At 39.3% G+C, this 10,703-nt stretch overlaps 2 protein-coding genes across 3 annotated transcripts in view; one reads left to right on the top strand and one right to left on the bottom strand.

The window, feature by feature from the left end:
- Positions 1-6,792, top strand: part of ZSCAN25 (zinc finger and SCAN domain containing 25) — a 71,206-nt gene extending 64,414 nt beyond the window's left edge. Inside the window, exon 8 of the mRNA XM_050784018.1 lies at positions 6,287-6,792. Within this exon, the coding sequence (XP_050639975.1) occupies positions 6,287-6,336 (50 nt within the window). The 3' untranslated portion in view covers positions 6,337-6,792. The remainder of the gene's footprint in view (positions 1-6,286) is intronic.
- The window catches only part of LOC126950475 (cytochrome P450 3A8), a 156,738-nt gene continuing 150,234 nt past the window's right edge, over positions 4,200-10,703 (bottom strand). The window contains exon 14 of one of the 2 annotated variants that reach the window (XR_007724180.1): positions 4,200-4,355. Coding sequence is in view for 1 of the 2 variants with exons in the window: in XM_050784024.1 (XP_050639981.1) it covers positions 4,416-4,511 (96 nt within the window). In the remaining variant the exon portion in view is untranslated. Of the gene's footprint in view, positions 4,512-10,703 lie in introns of both variants that reach the window. The other variant, XM_050784024.1, reaches the window with a different exon arrangement.

Below are 10,703 nucleotides of genomic sequence, written 5' to 3'. Positions count from 1 at the left end.
TGTACTGAATGTGTCAAGGAAGCTACTGTGTATCAGAAGAACCCCCAACCACCTTGTGCCTCTCATCTGTTCATTCCTGTGTTAAAACATTCATCATGTATTTTAAAAGCTGTGCTCCCAGTACTTAGGGTACAAAATTGACTAAGGCCCAGACATTAGCTCAATTGTTTTGATTTGTAGATTCCACAAGTAAGTGAGAACATACAATGTCTGTGTTTCTGTGCCTGGCTTATTTCACTTAACATGATGACCTCCAGTTCCATCCATATTTTTACAGATAACAGGATCTCATACTTTTTTCATGGCTGAATTGTACTCCATTGTGTATAATTGGAGTACTTTCTTTATCCATTCATCTGTCGATGGACACTTAGGTTGCTTCCAAATCTTGGCATTTGTGAATAGTGGCTATTGTGTACATGGGAGTGATGATATCTCTTCAATATACGGATTTCCTTTCTTCCAGGTATATATCCAGCATGGGGATTTCTGGATATTATGGTAGCTCTATTTTAATGTTTTGAGGAACCTCCAAATTGTTCTCTATAGTGGTTGTACTAATTTACACCAACAGTGTACAAGGGTTCCCTTTTCTCCACATTCTTGCTGGCATTTGTTGCTGCCTGTCTTTTGGATAAAAATTATTGTAGATCTTTCCTTATTTTGGATTTTAAAGTTTGATTTCTCTCTCTTTTGGCCCAGTTATGCTTGGGATCAAACAGTTTTGGTAACACAAAAAACCAGCTCTTGCGCCAGTTTGACAATAAAACTGTTTTCTAAGTTAAACAAACAAACAAAAAAACATTTTAGCTGGGGTGAGATGATATCTCATTGTAGTTTTGATTTGCATTTCTGTAATGACCAATGATGTGCAGCACCTTATCATATGCCTATGTGGCATTTGTATGTCTTCTTTTGAGAAATGTCTATTCAAATCTTTTGCCCATTTTTTGATTGGATTATTAGATTTTTCCCTACAGAGTTGTTTGAGCGCTTTATGTATTCTGGCTATTAATCTGTTGTCAGAGTGTTAGTTTGAAAATATTTTCTCCCATTCTGTGGTTTGTGTCTTCACTTTGTTGATTGCTTTCTTTGCAGCACAGAAGCTTTTTAACTTGATCTGATTCCATTTGTCCATTTTTGCTTTGGTTGCCTGTGCTTGTGGGGTAGTTTTTCAGAAAGTTGTGCCCAGACCAGTATTCTGAAGAGTTTCCACAATGTTTTCTTGTAGCAGTTTCATCATTTGAGGTCTTAGATTTCAGTCTTTTTTTTTTTTTTTTTTTTTTTTTTTTTGAGACAGAGTCTCACTGTCTTGCCCAGGCTAGGGTGCATTGTCATGATCTTGGCTCACTGCCACCTCTGCCTCCTGGGTCCAAGTGATACTCCCACCTCAGTCTTCTGCGTAATGGGACTACAGGCACGCACCAGAATGCCCAGCTAACTCTTGTATTTTTTGGTAGACATGGGGTTGCACCATTGTGGCCAGGCTGGTCTTGAACTCCTGACCTCAAGTGATACACTAGCCTTGGCCTCTCAAAATGCTGGGATTTCAGGCATGAGCCACTGTGCTCAGCCAGATTTCAGTCTTTCATCCACCTTGATTTGATTTTTGTGTTTGGTGAGATATAGGGGTCTAGTTTCATTCTTCTGCATATTAATATCCAGCTTTCCCAGCAACAGAAGAGACTGTCTTTTCCCCAGTGTATGTTCTTGACAACATTGTGGAAAATGAGTTCTCTGTAGGTGTGTGGAATTGTTTCTGGGTTCTTTATTCTATTTCATTGGTCTATGTGTCTGTTTTTATACAAATACCATGCTGTTTTGGTTATTATACCTCTGTGGTATAATTTGAAGGTAGGTAATATGATTCCTCCAGTTTTGTTCTTTTTGCTGAAGACAGCTTTGGCTATTCTGGGTCTCTTGTGGTTCCATACAAATTTTAGAATTTTCTTTTCTATTTCTTTGAAGAATGTCATTGGTATTTTGAGAGACTGCATTGAATCTGTATATTGCTTTGGGTAGTGTGGACATTTTTAACAGTATTAATGCTGACAATATATAAGCATGGAATATCCTTTTTGGTGTCTTCTTCAATTTCTTTCATCAGTGTTTTACAGTATTCATTGTAGACATCTTTCTCTTCTTTGATTAAATTTATTCCTAGGTATTTAATTTTATTTGGGGTTATTGTAAATGGGATTACATTTTTTATTTTTGCCAAATTGTTCACTGTTGGCATGCCGAAGTGCTACTGGGTTTCGTATGTTGATTTTGTATCCAGCAACATTACTGAATTTGTTTATTAGACCTAATAGTTCTTTGGTGGAGTCTTTAAGTGTTTCCATATATCATTTGGAAATCATTTTCAAATATCATTTCCAAACATTACTTGGAAATCATTTGAACATTTTCTGGCTTCCTGACACAAAATATATCCTAGGCTTATCTTGAACATTCTTAATCCTGGCCCTGGAATTAGCCATTTCTCTAAGGAACTCTGGTTCCTTTCAGTGGAAAATGGTATTCATAAGCCAAGATCGGGGCACTAAATGTGCTTATTACTATTGAAATGTCATTGTTACCTAGCCCTATCAGTGGAGAGCAGTAGGACATATGTGTTTTTTGTACACACACACAAACACATACATACATGTATGTCTATCTAATGATCTTGTCCTCTATCTGTTACCTTTCTATCACCTATCTAACCATTTATATATCTATAAGGATATGAATATACATAGATACATCCATTTTAATCTAATTTCATAGGATTCATGCTAGTTTTCTCCCTTTCTGAATCCATGACTCTTTTCTGCAAAAGTGACACACCTGGCTTCCAGTATATTTACTTATTTGATCAATCCCCTTTATGTAGTGAAACCTCACCCATCCCTTCCCACTCATGGATGTCCTCCTCACCTCACGTGGGTTCTCCATGCCCTATTTAGGCTCTGGCTGCTCTTGCAAGCTACACCTCTGTGTCGACCCTTTCTCTGCTTGCTTGGACTCCCACACACAGGCCAGGCTGTCTCTCCATATGAACACCTACTTGGTCCTCACCCTACTTGGTCTCTGACTTGGAGCCATCATGACTCTCTCTTCTCTACCTTAATGTGTGGCCACCATCTGGCTGCCACCCACCTAATGACTTTAGGACTAAATTATTTAGGAAGGGAAAGTAAAGGAAGGAGTAGGAAAAGAAAAGGAATCAGCGCGTTTAGCCTGTTGCCCAATTGATTGACCAATCGACTGTTTTTTATTAAGTGTTCATTGCATTAAGAGAGTTGGGAGTTGAGAATGAAATGCAAGAGGTGTAAGAAAACATGTTTCTTGTCTCCCAGAAATATCAGGGGAGATGGGTTGAAAATATTAAATCAAAACTAATAATATAATAAGGAATTCAGTTGTATGTTACAAAATATATGTGCTTCAAAAAGGCATAATTTGGTTTTTTTTTTTTTTTTTGAGATGGAATCTCACTGTGTCACCCAGGCTGGAGTGTAATGGCGCTATCTTGGCTCACTGCAACCTCTGCCTCCCAGGTTCAAGTGATTCTCCTGCCTCAGCCTCCTAGGTAGCTGAGATTATAGGTGCATGCCACCACACCTAGCTAGTTTTTGTATTTTTAGTAGAGATGCGGTTTCACCATGTTGGTCAGGCTGATCTCGAACTCCTGACCTCAGGTGATCTGTCCATCTCGGTCTCCCAAAGTTCTGGGATTACAGTCGTGAGCCACTCTGCTCAGTCAAAAAAGGCATAATTAAACTGTGGATATTCTTTCTAAACAATGGGCAAAGTCACAGTGGATTAACTCTCACCTATGTTGATAATCACATTGGAATTCTGACAAATGTCCCACACCAACAGTGGTTACAATAATCCAAAATATTTACTTGTTGGTTTTCAGTCATTCAGTTCTATAGATTTCTCCTTAATGTGCAGGAAAGTATCTGATGATACTTTTGTTAAGAGGTTTTTATTAATTTTTAACATAAAACTTATTATAGAATACTCCAGATAAAACAGGTGATATAAATGTCACTGTTAGAGCCATCAAAATAATTCTTATTTTCATTAATGACTGTGGATGAAATAATTGATAAATGTTGATTCTCTTATCAGAGTTCAGGAGTAGTTAATGGTGCTAACTAGGGGTGGCTGAGATTGTCCTATGACAAAGAAGCCAAATCTACTACCCCAGTACTGATTTAGTCTCCTTTATATTCCCAAGTATAACAGTCTACACAGACAGTGAGAGAGCTCAATGCATGTACAGAATCCCTGGTTATTTATGCAGTACATTGGATGAAGCCCGTCTTCATTTCAGGGTACTATTCACAAAGTAATTTGAGGTCTCTCGTGTTCTGGGGCACAGCTTTCTTGAAGAGCAAAGTGGAAGTCCTTAGGGAAAGTCAGGCTCCACTTATGGTCCCATCCTTTGACTCAACGTTTAGAATAATGGGTTTTTCTGGTTGAAGAAGTCCTCCAAAGCGTAATTTCAGCGGGATCTGCAACAGTTAAAAAAACATATTGAGAAGCATTAAATAAAGCAAAAGTAGAAAGTATAGCATCAAAGTAAAAAAAAAAAAAATCCATTACTGACTATGCACATAGTTGGTGACCATTACAAATTATGTGCAAATTCAGGGAGGTAAAGCAAGACAAAGATGTTCCAAGGAAAATATGAGGAGGATTTCATATCAGTTTTGAAATAATTCTCCTTCGCTGCAAAGATCCATAACAAGGGTGACGCCACACCAAAGTTGGAAAGGCAGTTGCTGGGCAGGTGCCCTTGCAGAAATATTTTTGTGTAAGGTTGGGATTGCCTTGTGTAAGCTTGTGGTTTCGCAAAGCGTTTGTGACAGTTGTGTTATCAGGCACAGAAGCATGGGAATCCCCTCTTCATAGCCTGCTTTGATTTATTTGTCAGGATTTTTTAACACACATGCTGACACACACACACAAACACACGCACAGAAACACACACGTGACATCATTTTGGTTCTGATAACATCCAGATTCGCTATTGTAAAATTTTTTGAGGTCTTCAGTCTAAACTAGGCTGGGAGCATTGTGGTTACCACTTTTCTCCAGGCTTTGGTGGCCCAGGGACTCTCAGCATCATGTTCTTTCCAGTGTCTCCCTATTCCCTTCTTTTATTCTTCCTTAGGTGCCCTTTTATCACATGCATTGTCTCAGACCCTCTAATATGTCTTCATAAATGCATGGCATCATCTCCTTCCCATCTGAATACACTTTCAATTAAAAGCCAAAACTCTTTCATAGAGACTTTGGATTTAACGTGCTTTTGAAAGAAGGGTTGAGAGATATAGAGAAACAGAATGGGAAGCCATTTATGCTCTGTTGTTCTGTTTTTTTGTTTTATTTTGTTTTTTAACTTTCTCTGCAAGTATGGAATTTTTCTTTCTTTTTTGTTATTAAATTAAGACTTTTTAATGCAAGGATATATAAGTATTTCTTTGTCTGTATCTTTCTGCTGTATTTGAAGAAATGCTGAATATTCTTAAACCATTGTGTTCCCTGATGGGCTGATGAACTGTGATTTTGTAAGGTGTCCTCAGCCAACTGCAGCAGCTGTTCCCTGTCAGAGGGGCTAGAGGTTTGGTGAGAGCAGTGGAAGAGGTGCAGTGTTGTGTTCGTTCACTAGAAGCAAGAGGGAGAAGGTTTTGCCTCTTTGTACTTCATCGTCTCTCAAGTCCTCAGCAACCACAGTGCTGGCTGCGGGGTGCTGTGGAGCTGGCACAGCCCACACAGACAACACAACTGAGTAGAAAGAACACACAGCTCTGGATGTCCATGAGCCCCACAGCAATTGCCCCTTGCGACATTTAGTCCTTGTGAGCATTTGATGATTTACTTGCCTTCAACTTTTCACGGACCTAATATTCTTTTTGATAATGAAGTATTTTAAACATATAAAACATTATGGAGAATGGCATAGGAAATACCCATGTATGCACCACCGTACTTAACAAATGCTCTCCCTTTGTTTCTAACATTGATCTCTTTGAAGAGCTCTTTGGTCTTTCAATGTCTCTTCCCTGTTTGGCCCACATTACCCTTCATCATATGAAGACTTGAATGACTCCTATGTCAGACTCTTGCTCTGTGTCACACCCTAATGAACTAGAACCTAAGATTGTTATGCATTGCACAACTGGGGGATTATGTAACATCAGCATCAAAGTCTGGCTTCCTGGGTTTGGCTCCAACTGTAGAATAAGGCTGTTGATGTTTAATCAACTCTGTTTTTTCCACACAGGTTTTATAAGGGTCAACAACCTGTGCTGGCTATCACAGATCCCAACATGACCAAAACAGTGCTAGTGAAAGAATATTATTCTGTCTTCACAAACCAGAGGGTAAGCATCCATTTTTTGAAATTTAAATACTGATTGATTAAATTTGTATTTTGAAATTCTTATGTATCCATAGACAGTTACCTAAAAAAAATGTCAGGAAGGTTCCATGTACACTTCGTACTGTCCCACCTGATGGTAACATCGTGCAATTGTGCATAACTATAAATACGGTATATCCATGTTACGATAGTACAGGAAATTGACATTGATACTGTTGACAGAGCTTATTCAGATTTCACCAGTTTTATGTGCCCTCATTTGTGTGTATGTGTGTGTGTAGTTCTGTGCAAATTTATCACATTCATAGATTTGTGCAACGACCAGCATGATCAAGATGCAGACCCATTCCATCACCATGTGGCTCCCTCCTGCTATACTACAGTCACAAGTCTTTTTCTCTGACAGGGTCTATATCAGAGCAAACTTTTTTATTTTTTTTTTTTTTTTTTGAGGAGGTCAGCATATTAATATTTCCATTTCTGGATTTTGCTTTTGGTGTCAAGTTTGAAAGTTCTTTACTTAGCCCTCCTTCCTATATTGCTGTTTTTTCTTCTTTTTCTTTATTTTATTTATTATACTTTAAATTCTAGGGTACATGTGCACAGTGTGCAGGTTTGTTACATAGGTATGCACGGGCCATGTTGGTTTGCTGCACCCATCAACTCGTCATTTACATTAGGTATTTCTCCTCCCCCAGCCCCACACTCCCCAACAGGCCCCGGGGTGTGATGTTCCCCATCCTGTGTCCAAGTGTTCTCATACCTAGTTTACTGAGTGTTTTTAGCATGAAGGGCTGTTGAATTTTGTCAAAGGCCTTTTCTACGTCTATTGAGATATCATGTGGTTTTTGTTGTTGGTTCTGTTTATGTGATGGATTACGTTTATTGATTTGTATATGTTGAACCAGCCTTGCATCCCAGGGATGAAGCTGACTTGATCCTGGTGAATAAGCTTTTTGATGTGCTGCTGGATTTAGTTTGCCAGTATTTTATTGAGGATTTTGACATTGATGTTCATCAGGGATATTGGCCTAAAATTCTCTTCTTTTGTTGTGTCTCTGCCAGGCTTTGGTATCAGGATGATGCTGGCCTCATAAAATGAGTTAGGGAGGATTCCCTCTTTTTCTATTCGTTGAAATAGTTTTAGAAGGAATGATACCAGCTCCTCTTTGTACCTCTGGTAGAATTCGGCTGTGAATCCATCTGGTCCTGGACATTTTTTGGTTGGTTGGCTATTAATTATTGCCTCAATTTAAGAACTTGTTATTGGTCTATTCAGAGATTCAGCTTCTTCCTGGTTTATTCTTGGGAGAATGTATGCGTCCAGGAATTTATCCATTCCTTCTAGATTTTCTAATTTACTTGCATAGAGGTATTTATAGTATTCTCTGATGGTAGTTTGTATTTCTGTGGGATAGGTGGTAATATCCCCTTTATCATTTTTTATTGCATCTATTTGATTCTTCTCTCTTTTCTTCTTTATTAGTCTTGCTAGCTGTCTATTTTGTTGATCTTTTCAAAAAACCAGCTCCTGGATTCATTGATTTTTTGAAGGGTTTTTGTGTCTCTATCTTCTTCAGTTCTGCGCTGATCTTAGTTATTTCTTGCTTTCTGCTAGCTTTTGAATGTGTTTGCTCTTGCTTCTCTAGTTCTTTTAATTGTATGTTAGGGTGTTGATTTTAGATCTTTCCTGCTTTCTCTTGTGGGCCTTTATAAATGCTATAAATTTCCCTTTACACACTGCTTTAAATGTGTCCCAGAGACTTTGGTATTTTGTTCTCATTGGTTTCAAAGAACATCTTTATTTCTGCCTTCATTTCGTTATTTACCCAGTAGTCATTCAGGAGCAGGTTGTTCAATTTCCACGTAGTTGTGTGGTTTTGAGTGATTTTCTTAGTCCTGAGTTCTTATTTGATTGCACTGTGGTCTGAGAGACAGTTGGTTAAAATTTCTGTTCTTTTACATTTGCTGAGGAGTGTTTTACTACCAATTATGTGGTCAATTTTAGACTATGTGCAATGTGGTGTATATTCTGTTGATTTGGGGTGGAGAGTTCTGTAGATATCTGTTAGGTCCGTTTGGTCCAGAGTTGAGTTCAAGTCCTGGATATCCTTGTTAACCTTCTGTCTCATTGATCTGTCTAATATTGACAGTGGGGTGTTAAAGCCTCCCATTATTATTGTGTGGGAGCCTAAGTCTCTTTGTAGGTCTCTAATGACTTGCTTTATTAATCTGGGTGCTCCTGTATTGGGTGCATATATATTTAGGATAGTTAGCTCTAATTGTTGAATTGATCCATTTATCATTATGTAGTGGCCTTGTCTTTTTTGATCTTTGTTGGTTTAAGGTCCGTTTTATCAGAGGCTAGGATTGCAACCCCTGCTTTTTTTTTTTTTGCTTTCCATTTGCTTGGTAGTTCTTCTTCCATCCTCTTATTTTGAGCCTATGTGCGTCTTTGCACGTGAGGTGGGTCTCCTGAATACAGCACACCAATGGGTCTTCACTCTTTATCCAATTTGTCAGTGTCTTTTAATTGGGGCATTTTGCCCATTTACATTTAAGGTTAATATTGTTATGTGTGAATTTGATCCTGCAGTTATGATGTTAGCTGGTTATTTTGCCCTTTAATTGATGCAGCTTCTTCATAGCATCGATGGCCTTTACCATTTGGCAAGTTTTTGCAGTGGCTGATAGCAGTTGTTTCTTTCCATGTTTAGTGCTTCCTTCAGGAGCTCCTGTAAGGCAGGCCTGGTGGTGACAGAATCTCTCAGCATTTGCTTGTCTGTAAAGGATTTTATTTCTCCCTCATGTATGAAGCGTAGTTTGGCTGGATATGAGATTCTGGGTTGAAAATTCTTTTCTTTAAGTATGTTGAATATTGGCCCCCACTCTCTTCTGGCTTATAGGGTTTCTTCTGAGAGATCTACTGTTAGTCTGATGGACTTCCCTTTGTGGGGAAGCCGACCTTTCTCTCTGGCTGCCCTTAACATTTTTTCCTTCATTTCAACCTTGGTGAATCTGACAAGTATGTGTCTTGGGGTTGCTCTTTTCGAGGAGTATTTTTGTGGTGTTCTCTGTATTTCCTGAATTTGAATGTTGGCCTGCTTTGCTAGTTTGGGGAAATTCTCTTGGATAATATCCTGAAGCGTGTTTTCCAACTTGGTTCCGTTCTCCCCGTCACTTTCTGATACACCAATCAAACGTAGATTTGGTCTTTTCACATAGTCCCATATTTCTTAAAGGCTTTGTTCGTTTCTTTTCACTCTTTTTTCTCTAATCTTGTCTTCTCGCTTTATTTCATTAATTTGATCTTCAATCACTGATATCCTTTCTTATACTTGACTGAATCAGCTATTGAAGCTTGTGCGTGTGTCACAAAATTCTCGTACCATGGTTTTGAGTTCCATCCAGTCATTTAAGGTGTTCTTGACACTGTTTATTTTAGCCACTCATCTAACCTTTTTAAAAGGTTTTTAGCTTCCTTGCAATGGGTTAGAACATGCTTCTTTAGCTCGGAGAAATTTGCTAATACTGACCTTCTGAAGCCTACTTCTGTCAAATCATCAAACTCATTCTCTGTCTAGTTTTGTTCCCTTGCTGGTGAGGAGCTGCAATCCTTTGGAAGAGAATAGATGCTCTGTTTTTTGGAATTTTCAGCTTTTTTGCTCTGGTTTCTTCCCATCTTTGTGGTTTTATCTACCTTTGGTCTCTGATGTTGGTGACCTACAAATGGGGTTTTGGTGTGGATGTCCTTTTTATTGATGTTGATGCCATTTCTGTATGTTAGTTTTTCTTCTAACTGTCAGACTCCTCAGCTGCAGGTCTGTTGGAATTTGCTGGAGGTCCTCTCCAGACCCTGTTTGCCTGGGTATTACCTGCAGAGGCTGCAGAACAGCAACTATTTCTGCCTCATCCTTCCTCTGGAAGCTTTGCGCCAGAGGGGCACCCACATGTTTGAAGTGTCTATCGGCCTCTACTGGGAGGTGTTTCCCAGTCCAGCTACAGGAGGTTGAGGGACACATTTGAGGAGGCAGTCTGTCCATTCTCAGAGCTCGAACACCATGCTGAGAGAACCACTGCTCTCTTCAGAGCTGTCAGACAGGGACATTTAAGTCTGTAGAAGCTGTCTGCTGCATTTTGTTCTACTATGCCCTGCCCCCAGAGGTGGAATCTACAGAGGCAGTAGGCCTTGCTGAGCTGCGGTGGACTCTGCCCAGTTCGTACTTCCAGGCCTCTTTGTTTACACAGTGAGCTACTCAAGCCTCAGCAATGGCCAACACCCCTCCCCCCGTCAAGCTGTAGCGTCACAGGTCTATCT

This window comes from Macaca thibetana, chromosome 3, assembly GCF_024542745.1.
Source record: "Macaca thibetana thibetana isolate TM-01 chromosome 3, ASM2454274v1, whole genome shotgun sequence".
Lineage (NCBI taxonomy): Eukaryota > Metazoa > Chordata > Mammalia > Primates > Cercopithecidae > Macaca > Macaca thibetana.
The sequence above is the reverse complement of the archived record's forward strand: the minus strand, read 5'-3'. Positions and strand labels throughout refer to the sequence as shown.